The sequence below is a fragment of the Mirounga leonina genome, unplaced genomic scaffold (genome assembly GCF_011800145.1).
Source record: "Mirounga leonina isolate KUSES-001 unplaced genomic scaffold, KU_Mleo_1.0 Mir_173, whole genome shotgun sequence".
Lineage (NCBI taxonomy): Eukaryota > Metazoa > Chordata > Mammalia > Carnivora > Phocidae > Mirounga > Mirounga leonina.
Genome location: NW_023270447.1, coordinates 10,675,209 through 10,698,921, shown reverse-complemented (window position 1 = coordinate 10,698,921; position 23,713 = coordinate 10,675,209). Strand labels below are relative to the sequence as shown.

At 38.9% G+C, this 23,713-nt stretch overlaps 1 protein-coding gene across 1 annotated transcript in view; it reads right to left on the bottom strand.

Moving 5' to 3' along the window:
* The window catches only part of DBT (dihydrolipoamide branched chain transacylase E2), a 48,114-nt gene that overhangs the window by 2,738 nt on the left and 21,663 nt on the right, over positions 1-23,713 (bottom strand). Inside the window, exons 5-10 of the mRNA XM_035017932.1 lie at positions 16,502-16,623; positions 10,365-10,581; positions 8,194-8,360; positions 4,222-4,299; positions 2,755-2,946; positions 2,540-2,611 (exon numbers count right to left, since the gene is read on the bottom strand). Coding sequence (XP_034873823.1) covers positions 2,540-2,611; positions 2,755-2,946; positions 4,222-4,299; positions 8,194-8,360; positions 10,365-10,581; positions 16,502-16,623 — 848 coding nt within the window. The remainder of the gene's footprint in view (positions 1-2,539; positions 2,612-2,754; positions 2,947-4,221; positions 4,300-8,193; positions 8,361-10,364; positions 10,582-16,501; positions 16,624-23,713) is intronic.

Genomic DNA, 23,713 nt, shown 5'->3' with positions numbered 1-23,713 from the left:
TGTAGGCCACTGCAGCTACTCTGGCCTTGAACCTGAGTGAGGTGAGAAGCTACAGGTCTCTGAGCAGAATGGCCATTTACCAAAAGGGGAAAACTTCAGAAGGAGCAAGTTTGGGGGTGGGGTGGGGGAGGAGGGTGATGAGGAAAAGAACAGAAAATTCAAGATGCCTAATTAAATATCCAACCAGGATATATGAATTTGGTGATCAAAGGAGAGGTCAGATCTGGAGATATAAACTTGGGTGTCATCAGCATATACCTGGTGCTTAAAGCCCTGAGCTAGGATCAGATAAAGAAAAGGGTACTCTGAGGCTTAGAGATTGGGTGATAAGGTGGTCTGGGCAAAGGAGCCCCAGAGGGAAGAAGCAGTAGACAGGAGGAAAGCTGTAACAGCAAGGTATTCTGCAAGTTGCAATGAAGGACGTTTTCCAAGGAAGTGGTGTCCATCAACTGACTCCAGGGTAGCTAACAGGTCAAGGAAGACAAGCACTGAGAACTGAGTTATGTGGAGGTGTTAGTGACTTAGACCATTTATCAACAAGACATTCAAAATTTATAGTGAAAACAGAGTAGCAAAGGAGAGGTGACACAGAGAGAAAAGAATGAAATACGCACTGTTTGTTCCTACCCAGTAAATATTAGAAGATTTATACTTCAAGAACTATTCTTCATAGCTTGATGAAATCATGGGTAAAATGATTTGGTAAACAGATATCTACTGAAAAGATACTTGCATACCAATATTCATAGCAGCACTCTTCACAAGAACCAAAGAAAGGAGACAACCCAAATATTCATTAGAGCCAAACAGATAAACAAAACGTGGTACATACATGCAGAGTTTCAGTTTGGGACAGTGATGGATGGTGGTGATGGTTGTAAACATGTGAATGTACCTAATGCCATTGAATTGTACACATTACGATGGTAAATTTATGTTATGTATAGTTTACCACAATTATATATATACAATCAAGAGGAAAATACATCTCTTTAAGGAAGGGGAAAAACAAGATTTTGTCAAATAGGTATGATAGTTGGGAACCTATAGGAAGTCAGAATCCTGTGAGATTCAAATGCTGAATTCTTGCCGGGTGGGGAATAGGTGACAGGGAAGGTATGTTCAGAGAAACTCCTGACTGACAAAGAACAGAGTCCACTATGTGTTTTGGGGTTTTTCTCCCTATCTCCTCTATGTGCCAGGAGGGAAAGTAGCTGCTAGGAAGAGGGAGTAACATAGCAGTTAACCAACTGAGCCACCCAGGCGCCCAATGGGAGTAACAGAGCAGTTAAAGTACTATCTGCAAGAAAGCAAATCAAAGGCTGAATGAAAGTATCTGTGGAAGTTTTGGAGGCCAATACAAAAGTAATAACTCATGAAAGACAAGTTCCAGACGTGTTCAGTGTGTATCATAAATATAAAGAAGAAAGATTCTTCTGAAAACATGAAGACCAAAATAAGTCAATATGGTGATGACATTTAATAATGGAGGTACTGAAATGGAATCCAAGAGCTTAATTCTTTGATTCTGGTGGTTCTCAACACTGAGTTAATAGAGATGCCCACGCCCTATCCACCACCCCCTCAGTTCTGATTCAGTTGATACAGGGTGAGCTTAGGCACTTTTTTTCAAGCTCTCCAGATGATTCTAATGTGTACCCAAGGTTAAGAATCACTGCAACCCTTATTCTAAGTCAGTGTCTCTTAAAACATGGCCAAGAGATCACTCATGTTGGAATCACCTGGGTTCTTGTTTAAAATGTAAGTTCTGGGGGCTCTGTCCCCAAGGCCAACAATAGTGCCTTTTTTTTTTTTTAGAGAGGGAGGGGCAGAGGGGGACAGAGGAAGAGGGAGAGAGAGATAAGATGCACACCCAGCATGGAGCCCAACACGGGGTTCAATCTCACAACCCTAAGATAATGACCTGAGTCGAACACTTAATTGACTGAGCTACCCAGGCTAAGAATACTACATTTTTTTTTTAAAGATTTTATTTATTTATTTGACAGAGACGTAGCAAGAGAGGGAACACAAGCAGGGGGAGTGGGAGAGGGAGAAGCAGGCTTCCCGCTGAGCAGGGAGCCCGATGCGGGGCTCGAGCCCAGCACCCTGGGACCATGACCCGAACTGAAGGCAGATGCTTAACAACTGAGCCACCCAGGCGCCCAAGAATATTTAACTAGTACTCTCAATGAGTCTTGAACAGAGTGAAGTTTGAGAAAAATGGTCTAAATGGTGTCTCACTTTGTTATAAGTAATAATTTGGACTGGCTAAATAAAGATATTTTGATAGAAGCATATTGGCTATATTTGTGATTATCCATAAAGACTTGCACCTGTGCCTGGCATGCACCACTGGGGTTCCATACAGAACAATCCACTGGAATGGCACGCCTGCGTCTTAGGAAGAAATAATTGGCTTACAGAGCCAAATGTTACCCTCCAACCCAAAGTGAGGGCAAAACCTCAGACATGGTCACTCTTGTGTTTACCCTCCCGATTTGCTAAAACCCTTTTGCCAATTATTTAATAAACACACCTTAACTGATCCGAGAGCCCCAATTGCTACTTCAGGTGGCAGTATCACTGCTTTGGCATAGGTACCACCAATCTAAAAAAAAAAAAAAGTAGAAAGGAAGAGTAGAAAAATTAAGCTTTTGAGGAACAAATGGCAAATGAAATATGTTTTTAATCGAGCATATGATCAGAAATCTTAAGATATGACTTGTGAATTTGAACATTTCTATTACTCACTGATCCAATGTTGGAAAGAGTAAATGTTCCTCCTGTAAGATCAGTGGTACTGAGCTGACCTGCAGAGCCCAATTTTTGAAGGCGGTTCAACTCAGTGGCGATCTCAAATATGGAGCAGATCTGGACGTTTTTCACATTAGGGACAATCAAACCCTGCTCAGTATCCATTGCTATTCCAATGTTGTGAGAAGCCTAAAAAGAAAAAAATTATACAGTAGGCCTTTTCATAAGTTAACAGAAAAGAAAGGACCAACCTTCACTGTCATAAAAACAACAACCAAAAACTATTTCTACCAGATTGATGATTTAAAGAATTTTTAAAGAATTTTAAAAAGATTTTTTGGAAAAAATAAAATTTTGTCAGTAAGAATATTAGGCAACAGGCTATTTACATTCATTATTAGTAGCTATATAAGCTGGTGGACATAATAAGACTTTCTGGGGGAATATTTAATAATATGTACCAACATTTATAAAACTTTGTGTTAAGGAGATAAATACAGAGTATGTAGAGATATACAGAGATATAGAGATATACAAGGATATTGAGCCCCCTGATGCGGGGCTCAATCCCAGGACCCTGGGATCATGACCTGAGCCGAAGGCAGACGCTTAACGACTGAGCCACCTAGGCGCCCCTATTATTATTATTTTTAAGTAGGCTTCACACTCAGCGTGGAGCCTAATGCGGGGCTTGAACTCACAACCCTGAGATTAAGACCTGAGCTGAGATGAGGAGTTGGATACTTAACTGACTGAGCCACCCAGGTGCCCCTCATATGGGAAGATTTAAGATCTGACCCCCTAAAATATCTAAGCTCCTGATTAGGTAGAAATATAAGTAAGTATTAGCATCTCCAAAACAGTTCTCAGTCTCAATAAATCTTCACTCCAAACAGAAGAGTTCATTCAAATGGAATTCATACTTTCATTACTTTTCCTATTTCCGTTCAAATTATTCTTCTTTTAAAAACTGCAGGGGGTCCTGGGATCGAGCCCCGCATCGGGCTCCCCGCTCAGTGGGAAGCCTGCTTCTCCCTCTCCCACTCCCCCTGCTTGTGTTCCCTCTCTCGCTGTCTCTCTGTCAGATAACTAAATAAAAAATCTAAAAAAACAAAAAAACTGCAGGAACTCCATTTTGAGAGAGGTTATCTCTTTGAGGGGAGGGTATGTAGGAGGGTTACCATAATCCATTGCCTGACAGCCATTTATTTCCATTATTTTAAACAATAAACCAAAGGGGCTTAAAAAATGGAACTCCATATATCTGAACAATATCATTAGTAACCAGTAAAACCAACAACAATAACAAATTATAACTCAGTTTAATTTTTCATCCCATACCTTTAATTCTAGTCTAAAAAAAAAAATCACTATTCGAGGTACAAAAGAAGCTTTTCCAACCTATAAGCACAACTGCACCATTTTCTATTTATAACAAGAACTTTTCCACAACACATAGCCAACCTTATAAGTTACATTCTGGCAGTTTTCATCCACAGAAGCATTAAGGATAGGAAACTGTAGTAGTCCCAAGGAAGCAGCCTGTTTAACAGAAAGAGAATGCAACATTAGCACTCTTAACTCAGAAAGGGAATTGGAAGCAATAAAGGGTGTGAGGGAGGGAGAGAACCCTTATTTACACTGGGCCTCACTTCTAGTCTTCATGTACCAAGGCATATTACTCCCAATGTTACCTTCAAGCACTGTGGAACTAGGTAACCCTAATCACTTAAGAATAAAAGATAAAGTCGTCAGGCAGCTTCAACATCAAGGAGATTTTCAAAATAAATGTAGAGACTGACCAAAGTACCAAACAAAATGTCTAAATTTTACATGAGAAGAATTTTACCATAGAATCTTACATGAGAAGCAAATTTGAAGTTCAAAAACACGCTGAATTAAAACAAAAAGGCGGTAAGCTGTTTCCCTGTGTCGAAAGAACAAGCACTAAGGGTTTCCAAGGGCACTGACCATTAGAGGCTAGTGTTCTACTTGGTGTCCTTGGCCAAGTGAAGGGCACAGCTGGTGTGAACATTTACTTATAGGCCACCTCCCCAAATTGATAGCATTTATGATTCCCTCCTCTGCTTTCTTCTCCCTTCATCTTTTTTCCTTTTTTTTCTTCTTACTCAGTACCATTCCTCTTCTGTCCATATTCAGATTTTCCTAACTGTCTCCCAAATGTTATTTTTACCTGTTGTTCTGCCCATCCAGGATCTAATCAAAGTTCACACATTGCACTTGGTTGTCATGCCCTGTATTACATTTAAAAAACAGGTAAATAAAAATGCTTAAGATTGTCCTTAAAATCCACCCCCCACCCTGGCCTTCATCTGGTCCAACTAAGAGTTCTTTATATGCATTGTGTTAAGTGTTATTTTTGTCTGTGGGTCAGTGGTCGGAAAAAAAATCATTTCCTTGAACTAGAGAGTTAAGGCAAGTTTTACTAAGCATTTAAATCTTCTTTATATAAAACTATAACTTAAATCTTCTTTATATAAAAAGTCATAATTAAGGTTTAAGTGTTACACATAAAAACAGTATTTTGAGTGCAATCCAAATTTTGTAAAAGAAAAAACAGGGTGTGTGTCCCTAGATAAGAGGTCATTTTTTTCCCTATACAATACATAGTATTTTCTGAATGTTCTGAAACTTACACAAGCAGAAAAAATATCATTTTAAAACAAATAAAGCACACTCAAATTTTATTTTCAAAATAAAGATCAGGTATTTCATTCAGACTGGAACGATGAAGACAAATGATAATAAAACAAATTCAGTATATTAAAAAGCTGGTCTCTCCTTGCTTCTAAACCGACGTCACCAGTGTCACGTTTTTGTCACTTGTCACTCACATATTTTTAACTCTCCATTTTCCAGCTCTTTCCCTCAGCCTACAGATCTGTTCCAGTTTTTCCAGGAGGGGAGGAGGGCAGATGGAACCTTTCCTTAATCTACCCTGAACAACCACCATACCTGCCCTCTGTGCCTATGCTCCATCTGCCTTTTACCAGATACTTTTAGTGTCTCTTCTTCCTCGATTTCTATTCATCCACCAAATAACTGGAATCAAGCTTCTACCTCAACAATACTTTATTCTATCAGCTCTGGCTCAGGCCATTCATGACCTCTTAATTACTAATCCAATAGCCTGTTCCCATCCTAACTTTTGTAATTCATTTTTAAGTAATTTCCACACTCAACATGGGGCTCAAACTCACTCCCCCAGGATCAAGAGTCACATGCTCTACTGACTGAGCCAGCCAGGTGCCCCCATCACAACTTTTTTCTTCTCTCTTGGTGTGAGAGGATGAATGAATGGCCCCAATGGTTCATGCCTCTCTTGTATCCATGTCCTTTGGTGGTGCTCAGCGCAAGCTGACTCTGAGCTCAGTCATGTGACTTGCTTTGGTCAATGAGACAAGAACAAACGTAATGCAGCAGAGCTTGGAAAAAGTGCTGGAGCATTTTTGCTTCCACTTTTCATCCCTGCTAGTACTATGAGACCACATGCAGGCTAACATGCTGGGGAGCTGAGAAAGACATAAGGGAGAGAAATGAGTCATCCCTGCCAAAGCCATCTTACACTAGCCCACCCCCACCAACCTACTAGCTGTCTGCAGACACAGAAGTAAGCTCTGCAAAGATCAGCAGACTGGCCCTGCTTGCCTATGGACTCATGAGAAATAATAAATGGCTGTTATTTCAAACCACTAAATTTGGGAGTGGCCTGTTATACAGCAAGAGATACACTTTGGCCTCTCGGAGATAATTTCCTGGTTTTTCTGTCGTCCTACCACTGATCCCATTCACTCTCTTCCACTGTCTTTGCCAAATCCACTTCTGTCTACCCCTTAAACACTGACGTAAAATCTCTAGCCTTCTTTTCTTCTCATTTGCACACAATTTAGGGTGATTTCATCCACCTGCTTCAACGACTGTGTCTCTAAAAATGATTCTATAGCTAAAATACAGCCCAGGGGCGCCTGGGTGGCTCAGATGGTTAAGCGTCTGCCTTTGGCTCAGGTCATGATCCCAGGGTCCTGGGATCGAGTCCCACATCGGGCTCCTGGCTCAGCGGGGAGCCTGCTTCTCCCTCTGACCCTCTCCCCTCTCATGCTGTTTCTCTCTCGCTCTCTAATAAATAAATAAATAAAATCTTAAAAAAAAAAATACAGCCCAGATGTCTCATTTATAGACATCTATTACATCTCATGTTCACAGACCAATCACTTAGTTGTTCGGGTAGCTGCTGAAATGCTGGAGATAAAGAACAGTGTGTGCCCCACGAGCCTCAGCACGCAGGGAAGAGAAAACGGAGCAAACACTTGCGCACTGCACTGAGATAAAGTGCAAAGGGAAACAGGAATATTTAACTCAAACTGTGACAGCCACAGAAGGCTTCTGGAGGAGGCTATTCCTGAACAGAATTTGGCACTTAGGATGTGCATGTATTTGATCAAAGGAAGAGGAGGCAATTCATGTGAAGTCACATATTCCAACAACTATGCAGGCTTAATCTGACCAGAAGAGAGTGAGTGAGTGCCTGAGACATGAAGCTGGAGAGGTAGGAAGCAGAGGCTTGCGATCCTATTTATATGCCAGATTCAGGGGGTTAGCAACTGACCTGAAGACAATGAAGGAGACCACTGGAAAGAATCAGGGCATAATATAGTACTTTCATTTATAGAAGATTCGTCTTGGTGCAGTATGCAGAAAGGGCTGGAGGGAAGCCACACTGGACTTAGAGACACCAGTATGCATTTTTGAGTAAAACAGACCAGAACCGGAAACTTAGCTTCTCCACTTAGCTATATATCCTTGACAAGTTTCTCAACTTCTCTAAGCCTTAATTTCCTTAAACGGAAAGTGGGAATAGCAATATCTGCATGTCAGGGTTATTCTGAGAATTAAGAGATGATGTATACAGCATGCTCAGTACATGGTCTGCTACATGATACCCGCTTCATAAATGGTTGTTAATATGAGCTAGACACTGAGCTGCTTATGGTCAATCGACAGTCTCGTTTTATACTGGTCGCAAGGCCTAGAAAAAATTCCCAGGACCCTCAATGTAAGTTTGTTGAATAAATGAAAATGAATACAGGTCAGTGATATGCAAGATCAATACCAAGTCTTGTAATTGTTCAAATCTGGATTTTGCTGGAGTGATCCTTTCAGAATTAAAGGCTTTATTTAACTGGCAAGACAATCCATTATCTAGCTCAAAGAGATGAGCTAATAAAAATATGATACAAATTTTAATTTTATAAATTGCTAAGAAACAAAGAAATAGTGCACATGTACATTTTTCTAACTATATGATATGGTGAGAAGTAATATTTTTATCTAAATCCACAGTTAACATATTGCATATTTGCAAAACAAAATTCTAATGTCCTATTCAAGCCCTGTTTGAAATGAATGAAATCTCACCTTTAAGAAGAAGGGCATAAAGGTGAGTTTAATTCCACGAGCAAAAGCAATGGGTTTTAATTCTTCTCTTAACTTAACCAGTTCAGTAAGGTCAACTTCATCACAATATCCAAAGTGAGGTATCTTCAGGGCTGCAGACATGGTCTTGACCATTGCCTTGTGAAAGCCTGGAAAACATTAAATATAATGAATATATATATATAAATACATTTAAGATTTATTTATTTGAGAGAGAGAGCACATGCACAAGTGTGCGCATGGGGGAGGGGGAGGGAGAGAGAAACTCTGGGCAGACTCAGCGCTGTGCATGGAGCCCAAGGCAGGCTCGATCTCACAACCCAGAGGCCATGACCTGAGCTGAAACCAAGAGTTGGACGCTTAACCAACTGCGCCACCCAGGCATCCCAAATTTACATGTATTTTTTAGTTCTTTCTTTTTAAGGTTTATTTATTTATTTGAGAGAGAGAGAGGGGGAGGGAGAGATAACAAGAGAGCATGGAAGCCCCAGTGGGCGGAGGGGCAGAGGGAGAGAATCTCAAGCAGACTCCCCACTGAGCCCAAGGTGGCTTGATCTCATGACCCGGAGACCATGACCTGAGCTGAAACCAAGAATGGGACACTTAAGACACTGAGCCACCCAGGGCCCCTATATTTTTAAAATTCTTAAATCCTTTAAACCTTTTTACTAAAATTGAGGGTTTTCTTTTTTTTTTTTTTTTAAGATTTTATTTGACAGAGACAGCGAGAGAGGGAACACAAGCAGGGGGAGTGGGAGAGGGAGAAGCAGGCTTCCCGCTGAGCAGGAAGCCCGATGTGGGGCTTAATCCCAGGACCCCGGGATCAATCCCAGGACCCCGGGATCACGACCTGAGCCAAAGGCAGACACTCAATGACAGAGCCACCCAGACGCCCAAAATTGAGGGTTTTCTAATGTCATTTACTTTTTCAACTAAAGTCTCCCTCTCAAGCCTACCATCTTCATTATGCAATTGAAAGACACTAATTCCAATGCTGGAGCACTGACTTCAGCATAGTACCCAGTGTCAAGTGTACTGATATTAAGAGGTAACTGCCTTTAATGCTGTAGTATATAAAAAAAAAATGTATAAAAGGATGCAAGCCATGTATTTACTTACTGGCTTTCTTGCAAAGCCACACTTCTGGATGTTAATCATCCTAAGAGTTTATAAATAACAAATCAGAGCTAGTTATTTTGAAGCTGACTAAAAATTATGTTTGTAACATCCTGAGTCTTTAAAAAGAACAATTAGGGGCGCCTGGGTGGCTCAGATGGTTAAGTGTCCGCCCTCGGCTCAGATCATGATCCCAGGGTTCTGGGATAGAGTCCCGCATCGGGCTCCCTGCTCAGCAGGGAGCCTGCTTCTCCCTCTGCCTCTGCCTCAATCTCTCTCTCTCTCTCTGACTCTCATGAATAAATAAATAAAATATTTAAAACAAAAAATAAAAACAATTATCAGTATATAAGTTTATATTCCAAGAAAACTGCTAACATATTGCTCTTCAGAAATTAGCAGTAGAGGGGTTCCTGGGTGGCTCAGTTGTTAGGCACCTGCCTTCGGCTCAGGTCATGATCCCGGGGTCCTGGGATCGAGCCACATCGGGCTCCCTGCTCCGTGGGAAGCCTGCTTCTCCCTCTCCCACTCCCCCTGCTTGTGTTCCCTCTCTCGCTGTGTCTCTCTCTGTCAAATAAATAATAAAATCTTAAAAAGAAAACAACAGAAATTAAGAGTAGAAATTGAAACATTTCCTGGAAAAACTGTATTATTTCACCATTTAAAAAAGTATGATGAGGGGCGCCTGGGTGGCTCAGATGGTTAAGCATCTGCCTTCGGCTCAGGTCATGATCCCAGGGTCCTGGGATCGAGCCCCGCATCAGGGGTCCCTGCTCAGCGGGGAGCCTGCTTCTCCCTCTGACCCTCTCCCCTCTCATGCTGTTTCTCTCTCGCTCGCTCTCTAAAAAATAAATAAATAAAATCTTTAAAATAAATAAATAAATAAATAAATAAATAAATAAATAAATAAATAAAAAAGTATGATGAATTTGAACTTTCCCCTCAGTAAGCACTGAAAACACCATATTATATACCTGGATCTTTGAGGAAAATTTCCCCAAATAACTTGTAGTAGTGCCTTACATTACTGTTATTACCTTTTATGGGTTCTGTTTTATCTTTGCCTATGAATACTGGAGGTTTTGATATTGGTATAGGAATAGTTCTGTCTTTTGGTTTTGGTGGAGGTGGCACTATTTCAGCTTTTGGCGAAGGAGGTAATATAGCTCCAGTCTGCTTTTCCAAATAGTTGAGAATATCTTCTTTAAGTATTCTGCCATCTTTTCCTGAGCCAACAACTTCACTCAGCTTAATCTAAAAAAAAAAAAAAAAAAAGACATTTTAATGTTAAAAATAAAAAAATAAAACCAATGTGGGAAACAAAGGCAAAAGAAAAATTAAATTTCCTTACTACCTTCAGCCCACTGACAAGTCTTTGAGACAGGCAGAGTGACATTCCTCTAGTAACTCAGCTGCCTTGATGTTAATACTTTGCTAAGGGCAAAAGGCAATCTTAGCTTAACATTATCCGGACCCCAGGATCCTGTAAATTGTCTTTAACATATAAAAATTCCTTTGGAAACTTCCTTTATCTCTACCCCTCAGATATATGTTGGCAATCATCCCCCAAGCACATGGTCCACTGATACACATCTGAAGGGTCTCATGACTAGGGTTTTATTAGACAGTAATGAATAACCTTTTCCCAATAGCTAGCCCCCTGAAGGTCCTGGAAACCTAGCTTCCAAAATTCCTTAGAGACTCACGCTATCCCAAACCCCATCCCAACTTGAAAGTATATAATGAGCCACTCCTCATGACCCCAGTGCAGCTCTTCCTGCCCATGGGTCCTGTCCCAAGCTTTAATAAAACCACCTTTTTGCACCAAAGATGTCTCAAGAATTCTTTCTTGACTGTTTGCTCTGAACCCCAACATTTTCCTACATCAAAAACTATCTAGAAATAAATATATCCATCATTAAAGTCTCTAAATGGCATTTATTTACTTATTTATTTATTTATTTATTTGACAGAGAGAGACAGTGAGAGAGGGAACACAAGCAGGGGGAGTGGGAGAGGGAGAAGCAGGCTTCCCGCTGAGCAGGGAGCCCGATGCCGGGCTCGATCCCAGGACCCTGGGATCATGACCTGAGCCGAAGGCAGACGCTTAACGACTGAGCCACCCAGGCACCCCTCTAAATGGAATTTAATCAATTGAAGGTAAAAATAATCTCTGCCCAATATAAATTTGTATAAGGAAATAACATTTTTATTATCTTAATAGAATGCTATAAACTACAGTTACCCTCCGTATGTAATCATTTGTTACTTTTGTATATACTGTTCATTTGCCCATGTGGTAACAATGCAGTATGTGCATTGTATATAATCCATACCTATGAAAACTTATATTTTATAAACAGTCAACTATTTTTAAACTTCTTGCATAGTTCTTATTAGATTTTTTTTTTTTTTTTAACTTTTGGAGACTATATAAGATCGGAAAATTAAACACTATAAGCAAATGTAGACCAATGTTTCTGACCTTTTGTAGAGAGCTAGATGGATTCGCTCATGTCAAGCAGTGGCATAAGCAGTCAAAGGCATTGCAGCTAAGACCAGAAATCACCAAAACTAGTGCAGTACTAAGGAGACAATCTGTAAGGTCATACAAACCTGGAAGAACCAGTAACTAGTAGTCATTAGAACCAGAAGAGGCCTGCCAAGGACCAAGACTAATTAAACTTTAAAAAGGTTAGGCCTCTGTAGCAAACAGACTCTCCAGATGCTGACCCTTCACATCTGACTGCGTTAAAAAGGCAACTGCCACCAGTTTCACCCAACTGATTTCTGAACATAAGAGATCCTCCACTGCCCAAACATCGTAAGCAGCATGTGCCAAGCGCTGACCCAGACCAGACGGAGTCCTCACCTCAACCGTGCACTCAGGGACTGACTTGGTGTTTGGTGTGTTAACTAACTTCTTACCCCTTACTGTATCTTGTTTGTTGTGTGACTTTATATTTATAATTTGTTTTGTGTGACATGTATGAAGCCAAGTTAAATGTGTAGTAAAATGTCATTGAGTTTTGGAATCCTGAACTTGCTTTACAATTATGTTAACCTTGCTTTGTGATTGAAGAAAGCTGACACCATGGAAAGACACAACTCATGTACATGCCTTTATAGCATATTCGAGACAACTTGGCCATCACTAAACTAGTAACAGTTAAAATAATCATCATACAAAAGTTCTCTTAGTTTTTTTTCTCACGGTTGTTTAAGTACAAAACACTGAAATTAATTTTACTGAGTAAATTACTGTGAGTTTCTCAGCCCAAGTTAAGTGTCAAATATATGTTTTATTGTTTCTTTTGTTTTGTTTTTCTTTTTAAAGATTTTATTTACTTGAGAGAGAAAGAGCATGAGCATGAACAGGGGGAGGGGCAAAAGGAGAGGGAGAAGCAGACTCCCCACTGGGCAGGGAGCCCAACAGGGACTTGATCCCAGGACCCAGGGATCATGACCTGAGCCAAAGGCAGATGCTTAATCGACTGAGCCACACAGGCACCCCTTATTGTTTCTACATAATAATAAATGACATAATTCCACTTTCCACTAGATACTCATTGTGAGATTGTGATTTATAATAAGTATACTTTTGGTCTTCCTCCCCATTTCTGGCACAGAGCTCCTAAAACCCCTGAAAGGACCTGGGAAAAGAGGTCTCTTTTGTTATGTTAATGAACTTCTGAAAAGCCCTTAGGGAACTAAAAATGGAGGCTCCTTGCCAGGGGAACCAATCTTGTGATAAGAGGTTTGAAACTTTCAGTACCCCTACTCCAAATCTGGGGAGGGGTAGGAGGTTGAATCAGTTGTCAATGGACAATGATTTAATCAGTCATGACTATGTAATGAAGCCTTCAAAGAAAACCCAAAAGAGCTGGGTTTAGAGAGCCTCTAGGTTGTGCACACATGGAGATTTGGGGAGAGTGGCACACCCAGAGAGGGCATGGAACCTCTATGCCTCTTTCCACATACCTTGCCCTCTGTCCCTCCACCTGGCTGTTCTAGAATTGTATTCTTTTATAATAAATCGGTAATCTATTCGGCTCAGGTCATGATCCTGGAGTCCCGGGATCGAGTCCCACATCGGGCTCCCCCTGCTCGGCGGGGAGTCTGCTTCTCCCTCTGACCCTCCTCCCTCTCATGCTCTCTGTCTCTCATTCTCTCTGTCTCAAATAAATAAATAAAATCTTAAAAAAAAATAAAAAATAAAAAAAAATAAATCGGTAATCTAGTGAATAAATGGGTTTCCTAAATTCTGTGAGCTGCTCTAGCAAATTAATCAAACCCAAAGAGGGGATTGTGGGGACCTCTCATCCATAGCCAATAGGTCAGAAGTACAGGTAATAACCAGGCTTGCGATTGGCATGCTGAGTTGGAGGGGGGTCAATGGAAACTCCTGTCTGTAGCCAGCTGGTCAGAGGCATAGGTTATCACCTGAGCATCTCAAGTGTTGTGGGGGAGGGTGGGCAGTCTTGCAGGAATGAATCACTAACCTGCCAATTCTGACACTAGCAACAGACTGTGTCAGAACTGACCTGAATTGTAGCTACCCAGTTGGTGTCCAGAGAATTGCTTGTTGTTGTGGGAACCATCCCCAGCCCCAAAATACACATTGGAACTGGGTCCAGGAACCTAAAACGTTCATGATTCTCTGGAAACACTGTGATCTGGCTTTATTTAATCCCCTTCTATGTTTGGTACAGAGATAAAGTATTCTCATTAAATTTAATTCTGCTTAAATAAAAATAAGCTTAGATGATAGCCTCATACTTACTGTGTGTTTATTAATTTCTCAGGGTTAAATCCTGCATCATTTGTTAGTGCTTCTCTAAGGATGACTTCAGAAGAATAAAGGACTTTATCATATCAAACATTTAGTTTATAACAAAGAATACTGAGGATTTAAATAATTTTTAGGTAATTTCAAATAACTAAATGACACTGGTTTTTAATTTTAAAACAAACTCAATTCATAAATACGTAAACTGCAAAAAAAGAAAAGGTAATTTATAGTAAGTAATCTAGTAATTTCTGGTAATTATACAAATCTTCTACTTATTAGATACATCTTTAAGAAATGGTATAGGGGCGCCTGGGTGGCTCAGTTGGTTAAGCGACTGCCTTCGGCTCAGATCATGATCCCGGAGTCCTGGGATCGAGTCCCACATCGGGCTCCCTGCTCAGCGGGGAGTCTGCTTCTCCCTCTGACCCTATCCCCTCTCATGCTGTTTCTCTCTCTCTCTCTCTCTCAAATAAATAAATAAATAAATAAATAAATAAATAAATAAATAGAAAGAAAGAAAGAAAGAAATGGTATAGGAAAGCAAAATCATGCATTGCTACAGGTAGTTTTGCTTTTTTTTTTTTTTTTTAAGATTTTATTTATTTATTTGAGCTACAGTGAGAGAGCGAGACAGAGCATGAGGGGGGTGTGCGGCAGAGGGAGAAGCAGCCTCTACATAGAGCAGGGAGCCCGACGTGGGGCTTGATCCCAGGACCCTGGGATCATGACCCGAGCCGAAGGCAGACACTTAACGACTGAGCCATTCAGGTACCCCAGTAGTTTTTCTATATAATTAAGAAAAACATTAGTAAAATACTTTATAACTTTCAAAGTAATACATAACATCAATCTTTCATCTCATGCCCTTACCAATGTAGTGTTCCACATTATTTCTATTTTCTATTATGCTAAATAGTCTTCATATTTGAACACATTTAATCACTAAATAAATTTTCATTAAGGGTTTAAAACATAATTTACCCAGGGGCGCCTGGGTTGGCTCAGTTGGTTGAGTGCCCCGACTCTTGGTTTGATCGCAGGGTCCTGGGATCGATCCCCACGCTGGGCTCCGTGCTCAGGGCAGTCTACTTATCCCTCTCCCTTTGCTCCTCCCCCTGTTCTCTCTCTCATAAATAAATAAAATCTTTAACATAATTTACCCAAGCATATCCCTCATTTTGAACCCGTATATGCCTTCTCATTTTGACTATATAAAACACTTGGAAGAATGTATCCTAAATTATTTCCTTCGGATAGTCTCCCAATGGTAGGATAAGTGACTGAAGGGATATGAACATTTTAATGACTCATTACATATTTCTAAAATGTACGCTTTTGTTTTTTCCCACTGTAACTTAACTACCTCTCTCAAAAAACAGACAAAAACCCTGCATTATGGGGTGTAGTGCAAAGAACCCAAGTTTGAAAAATAACAGATGTGTTCAAATCCCCAGTTCAGCTACTTACTTGATTTGAGGCAATTAATCAACTTCTCTGCCCTTTCTCATTTGCAAAATGGGGATAATCCAAACTACCCTGCAGGATGGCTGTGAAGATTAGAGAGAATGTGTGTGTACACAGTGTCTGACTCATATATGCTTAAGTAATGGACGCAATCATTGTTGAGGCAGTATATCATGATTAAGGGTACTGGTTTTGGAGTCACAGAGCCTCAATACAGAATCCTAGCTCCACCACTGTGTTTGCTGTGTGACCCTGGACCTGTTACTTCACCTCTCCAAGTCTCCAAAGAGCCCCCATAACTTACAGCATTACTGTAAAAATTAAATGAGATAATGTGTACATACTGATTTCAGTACCTGGGAGCCACCTAGCCCGGGATAAGCACAAATGACGGACTGATAAGAGGGAATTCAAAAGGCTGGTCTCCATGTCTCAAGTCAGTACAATTTCAATGGTTTTCCCTAACCCCACTGGATCAGATCCTTGAGACCACATGCTTGCCCAGCCCATTTCCCTTCTCTTCCTTTCTCTGTCTGCTTCCCTCATTCCCAGAAAAGTTGTTCCTTCCCTCAACCAATCCATCACATGCATCCAAATCCCTGCCTCAAGCTGGCCTCTAGGGGACCTGATCTAAGACACTAGGATTTACAAATGTGCAATAGATGGTAGCCCTGACTATTATTAGGCTCTAAGGAAAAATAATAAAACCACACTGCTCAATTAATGTAAGTAGTAAGTTTGCAATTTCTTGTTTCTCACTGGTGCTTTTCTGCAACAATCACTTTTTAGTAACACACATTATCATTTTTCTCTAACCTCACCTTGAGCCATCTCTTCATGGAATAGTTGGCTAACTTTTCATTGATACAAATGTGTATTTTCTAGGTAACCTCACACTTAAATATTAAGACAACTCACATTGTTTTCCATTGCTAGGCGGCGAACTGCAGGAGTTGCCAGTGTTTTTTGGCCCTTTATCTCTTGGTGTGTGTGTTCATCATGCGACACAGCAGGAGTTTCAACCACATCTTCTTCTGAATCTGGTCAACAAGGTGAAATTTTACTCTTTAGTTGAAAATATTAAAAAATAAAAACAAGCTTCATGGCTTATAATATATAAATAAATTCAACTTAAAAGATATAATCAAAAGCATACTAGTCAGGCTACTTCAAAGTGGGAAGACACAACTTCACAATGGGAAACAAACGGGGCGGGGAGGAGGGGGGTATTGGCACCTAGTGCTGTGGAATGTTTATTATTACCTGGTGTTTACTTCATTTCTGTTAGAATCATGCAGCAGCTACAAGTTAAAAAATGAGAGCTTCTTCAATAAATTTTTAAACGTTTTATATTTTAAACACTTCCCTAATAAATTTCTCATTTATACTTACAAATAGTATAGAGTAAGAATCAAATGTGAGGCAAATGACATGAAAAAATCATATAAAAAATCTGTGACAATCTTAAAACGCTTTCCTAAAATAATAAAGCATGTAACATTTTTCTCTGCTTTGAACACGGCTTAAGGAAGGCTGTGGAAGATTTTATTTTCATGGCTAATGCTAATTTGGTTGGTCTATTCTCTAAATCTAGATAGATGAAAAACTACCCCAGGCTATTAGCATGTATTCCTGCAACCAAAAATAAAAAAGTTTTTGAGAGCATTTAATTGTCTGATACTTGGAAATCCATGCTGTACAGCAGAAATCTCTGTGGTAATGAATGAATTAGAGACTAAGCCTCTGAAAGCAGGCAACTGAATTTGCTCTGACATTCCATTCAAAGCAAATAACAATTCTTCACTGCTGTACCTATGGAAAGATAATCTCGTCATTCCTCCTCACTGGTCTATGAACTGGCCCAGTGGAGCTCTCAAAGATCCCCTAAGGGTGAGGAAGGCAAAACAAAACAAAACTTGTATTGAGCATGTAGGGTAGCAGAGTATGCCACCCCAAACATGACACTTTTGTATACTGATTATTTTGAACTGTAGGCACCTGAAAAACAGCAAATGCTGGGAAAGGCATTCCCTAAACTCTCATGTGCCTAAAGACAGATCTTCCAGAAGGAACTCAACTGTCATAAATCCCTTCCCCAGGAGTTTCATCCACCAGGGAAGATTGACTCCCATCATAGGAGGGACTAGAAATCAGCACTACACTCAAACTTTGGCCCAAATTGTCATACCTCCCATCTGTTCTCTAAGGACCCATTCATCTTCCTGAAAAACTATTTACTCTCCCCTAAGAAGCCAACATCCCACTTCCTCATTCCCTATCAAAATGATACTTAAGCCTGAACTCTAAAGCCACCTCTTTGAGTTACTCAGCTTTCCCTGGGTGTCTCCCATGTGTAGATGAAGTATACGTGTTAATAAACTTCTATTTTTCTCTTGTTAATCTGTCTTTTATTATAGGAAGTCTCAGCTAAGAACTCAGAAGGTTAGTGGGATAATTATTTTTCCTCCCCCACAAGGACCTATTATATGTCAAATACTGCACTACATATGCAATATCATAATTTAATCTGCACTCCAACTATGTAAGATAGGTGTTATTATCCCATTCTATGGATTAAAAAAATTTGACACTTGAAAGGTGAAAGGACTGGCTTAACTTCTCACAGCTAAGAAAGTGAAGAGCTGGGATTCATTCCTAGGGCTGCCTTGCCCCGTGCTGTTTCCATTAGTTCACGACCCTAGTAAATTTTCTTGGCAGTCACAGAAGCTAGAACACAGCTCTTATTGTTCAAGGTATAGTTTTGTTGCAATTTGAGAAACCCTGTAGTATTGTCCACATCTGTTAAAGTTATTGGAGAAACTACTAAGAAAGATGAGCATTAGGAACTAAGATGCAAAAGGAAACCAAGGGGATTCAATTGTAGGAATTCCAAATAAAACCTGAATTAATGTGTATTTGCTGGAATATGAGAAATGTATAGATGCCCAGAAATACCCAAGTTATATATTTCCAAAAGATCATTGAATTTACTGTTACCTTTCTGAAAAACATTCTGATATTACATTATATATTATTTGTAGTAGTCAGGTAGTTGTTGGAAGAAAGCTCTCTTTAGCACTAAAATACCACCTTACTACACAGAACTTTAAATCATTTTCTAAGTTTTTTTATACATATTTTCTCCTTTTATGATCACAACACTGTTAGAGGAATGCAGGGCATATTTCTCAATTTTACCAATGTAGAAACAGACTCTAAGGGGCGATGGAGTTAAGGTTAACCTAAAATTTCATAACTCTCCCCCAAGTAAAGTGATTTTCAGGATTTAGCACTATACTCTAATATGTGGGATTTTATTCTTCAGTAGTGCATTTAGAATATAGTTTTAAAAGCCTTACTTAAATGTTTAAAAGAACAAAAGAACTCTGGTAAATAAGCACTTTTTGTCATGAAAACTGTCAATGTTGCCAGAATTCCCCATGTGATGCAAATTTATAATAGAACTATTATTTCAGATTAACTAAATAAGAAAGTAATTTGAATCAGTAAAAATATTAAAACTGAAGTTGCAATATTCTTAGGTATTTTAAGTACTAAGTAGTCAATTAATTCACTTAATTGGGGAAATTCTTGTAGAGAAAATGTTTTGAAATACTAAAGCACTCAAGGGTGTTTGAAACAATTTGTTTTCATAAAAAGTTTTAAACTTTTCTCTCTGCAAAACTGCTTAGGAAGACCTTTCCTTGTAGAACAAATGTAAACTTTAGTTTAGGTCCTAAATAAATGATCGTAAGTTGAGAACTGATGATACTCAAACCAACGAGATCCCACTGTATTTTCTTTTTCACATCAAATTATTGAAACAGCTAATTCAATCAGTTCAGTCTACAACTGGCTGAACAAAAACTAAGTTATAGCTACCGTCATGTCCACTTACTATGCCCAGGCATTACACTCTGCAATTTATGTATTTAGTTTAATTTAATTAAATGACATGCTATATTCTTAGAATGGTTTTATGTCAAAGTTTTTTTTTTTTAAGATTTTATTTATTCATTTATTTATTTGAGGGGGGGAGGGAAGCAGAGGGAGAGGGACAAGTGGACTCCGTGCTTAGCACAGAGCCCTACGTGGTCAAAATCAAGAGTCAGACACTCAACCAACTGAGCCACCCAGGCACCCCTGAAAGAGCTTTTCTTTAACTCAGAACACTGTATTAATCCTGGTAAACATTTTAATATTATAAATTCTTTGTGGGGTGGTGCGTGAGTGGTGCAGTTGATTAGACTTCTGCCTCTTGGTTTTGGCTCAGGTCATGATCTCAGGATCCTGAGATCGAGCCCCATGTTGGGGTCAGCACAGTCTGCTTCAGATTTTCTCTCCCTCTCCCTCTGCCCCTCCCACTCATGCTCTTTCTATCTAAATAAATAAATCTTTAAAAAAATAGATTATAGACTCTGTGGGACACCTAGTTTATGTTGTTATAGCAGATTTTCATAAATATGCATATGAACAGTGCTAGAAATTCAGTCCCAGTGTTCTAGATGCAGAATGGAGCTGATACTCATAGAGTAGGCTGAAAAACCAAAAGCCAGATGCAGAATTGTATTGTTTCCAGAATAATAAATGTTCATTAGCATGTTTGTGCAGAATCAAAAAAAGATTCTAGGCTATACTCAATACCCTCACTTTAGGAAGGAGTAAAACATATACAGTTAAAAAAAAAAACAACTAATGATTCCCCTCAAATGATTTTGAGAAGTTGGTATAAAAAAGTTCAGTTATTTAAAGAAGTGAGGAACCATCTTACTTTGTGAAATAGACTAGAGAAAGCCAAGTTAGCTGTAAAAAGAATGCATGGCAATATACTTAAAACTGAGTTTCCAGCAGATAACACACTGAGACATGGAATAGCTTTGATATAATCTTGATAATATTAAATAACTGGATTTCAACTTGTAATACATATTTTTTAACAGTATATGTCTTGTAATAAATGTGCTGCTGAAGCGAGCACAGCAGTTATGCCTTCTAAATGTCACACATACAAGGTGGCATAAGTGAGTCCAGTAAGCTCTTTTCAAGTAGAGGTCTATCTACAGTCGAAGCACTCACAGGTAGGACTTGGACATCACAAATAGTTTCCCTTCTCAGAATTATCCTGATACTCTGGCCTTGAAAAGCAGACACCAACACCATGTTACAAAAGACAGTACCACAGAATATCATTTAAACAAGCACTGGAAGACAGGATTAATTTCCAATACTACTATTAAGATGTCTAGTTTTGATCTCTTATACCCTTGATAGTTCTATGCTATAATTATTTTCCCCCTGTAAAATGGAAATAATGTATCTTATACTTCTAAAAGATCTCTTGTTTGGTAATTTTCTATAGTACAATATAGTATAATTACAGTATAGCATAGTATAATACAGTATAGCAGTACTGTATATAGTGTAATTCATTTTACTAGCACTAAAGCAAAAAACAATATAAACAAATTGAATATTATTACAAATTCTTGCTTAAGAGGTATACAAAATATTTAGAAACCTTTCCCATTTCTAAAATTAAAGAGAGTCATATATAAATGTCTTATTAAATTGAATTTACTGTTCTATAGGTTTGCTTATATATAGGTTATGATTCATAGTTTATTCTTATAGTAAAAAAATACAATAAAACGTAAATATAAGAGCAAAAAGGTACACATGCAAAATAAAACTACAATGTAAGATAATTGTTCAGATTACACTCTGACTAGCAAACAAAACAGAATAGCTAGCAAATGATCAGCTCTTTATGAGGAATATTAACAGATAATTTTTATTCTGAACATAATCTAAGCAATCTCATTTTTTTACAGACATACAATAAACTGCACATACATAAAATATAAAACTTGGTAACTTGAAATATGTATATACCCATAAACCATCACCACAATCAAGATAAGAAACATATCCACCACCCCCAAGAGATTCCTTATACCCAGGCAACCACTCGTCAGTTTTTGGTCCTTATAGATTAGTTTGCATTTTCTAAAATTTTATGTACATAGACCATGCAGCATGTTCTCTTTTTTGCCTGTTTTCTTTCACTCAGCATACATTTTTGAGATTCATTCATGCTACATAGGAGATTAATTTTTGTGAAACAATTCTCTAGAAAAAAACAACCCTACCCTGAAATAGTTCGACTTTGTATTTTGCTATATAATAAGACTTATTAAGTTGAATCTCATTGGAAATGCCAAAATAAACTCTAAAACCAAACAATAAAAACCCCATAAGTCTCAATTGTTTGCTTGTTCATATAAATAATTCATTTTTTTGGATGGCTTAGATTAGTATCTAATGTGGTCTAGAGCACTTGACTGGGTGTTCTAATTTAATGATATCCATAAGAGTGTTCAGCGTCTTTGCTTGTCTCAAGTTGTGCCCAGACTGATGCTCCCTGGTGGTCTAGTGGTTAGGATTCAGTGCTCTCAGTTTGTGCCCAGAGTATAATAACCCTCTTGCCTTTTTAGGTCCTAATTTAATAATAATAATAATAATTTTTTTTTTTAAGATTTTATTTATTTATTTGACAGAGAGAGACACAGCCAGAGAGGGAACACAAGCAGGAGGAGTGGGAGAGGGAGAAGCAGGCTTCCCGCCCAGCAGGGAGCCCGATGCGGGGCTTGATCCCAGGATCCTGGGATCATGACCTGAGCCGAAGACAGACGCTTAACGACTGAGCCACCCAGGCGCCCCAATAATAATAATTTAAAAAGTCACTGATCCATCAAAATAATTTTGTGTTTCAGGTAATTTTAAAAGGTAAATTCTTTTTCATTTTTAATATTCCTAAATCATGCCTTTCAATAGAAATTTGGAATCAAGATAATAGGAAGCACCTCTACTACCTAGATTATGGTCTCTTGTCCACTCCACATTAAAAGGAACAAGAGCCCTGAAGAAATGGATAATTCCAGATCTCGGGTAGGGAACATACAAGGTGAGTCCCAATTATCTTCTCATGCCAAAAGGAAGCTTTTGAAAATTAACAGGGTCATGTTAAAAGGACACACAGAAGCCACCCTGAAAGGGTCACTCCTATTAACAATTTCAGCATGAAAAAGAACGATTATAGTAGATTTAACACAGCAAATCAACTGAATACACACAAAGAGAAAGCTGGAAATTTAGTATCACTATTAAAAGAAACGCCTTGGTAAGGGAAAAGAATTAAGCATTTATTCTGTCTTTCCAGTAGGAACTGTATTTCAGAGTAACTAATGGGTCCAATTGATGAGGGTGAAGCTCCACTTTACGGAATAATGCCAGCTAATAATGTAAAAAGAATGACAGAATCGAAAAATCATCATTCCACAACCCCTAAAGCAAGTGCTGATTTAGGCAAGCATTCTCAAATGACTATAAACTATATAATGCCAAAGTAACACCACATAGATAACTTTCAGGTCGCAAAAGGTAAAACAGAACAGCAATGGAGGGGCAAGGGTATCATTATCCTAATTCACCGTTTAAACTTAGCGTCACCATAGCAGGTCATCCAGATGTTATGTGTGTCTCGATGTGAAGCTATATGAAGTACACAATGTGATCCATGATGTATTCTAGCCTAATATTTGACTTGAACCTAGCCTTTGAAACTTGCTTCCAGTTTACAGGAACTATAAGAATGGTAAGAACAAGCCAACACCACCATGAAGGAGCAACAAGACAAATCCCAAAGATGTGACATTTTGCAAAACAAATGACACAGTCCTGTCTACAAGTCAGTGTCACGAAACAAAATGGGAAAGAGTATGAGTCATGTGAAAAGAGACCATGGGCCATGTCTAGTGCCATACTGGACCCCAGTTTGAACAAACCAATTGAAATTTCAAGGACACTTTGGGGGCAACTGGGGAAATTTAAATACAGTCTGATTATCAGAGAAAATGAAAATGTATTGTCACAAAAATACATATCTAGTTAAGCAAACAGATTAGAATACAGTAAGCACAATACACTACTTTGGTAAAACTACTTCAATGCATATGTGTGTGCTTAGAAAAATATCTGGAATGATAAACACTAATGTGTTAAAGAGTGGTGATTTCTGAGTAGCAGGAATGTTTTCATTTTCTTATTTTTGGTTTTCTGCATTTTATAACT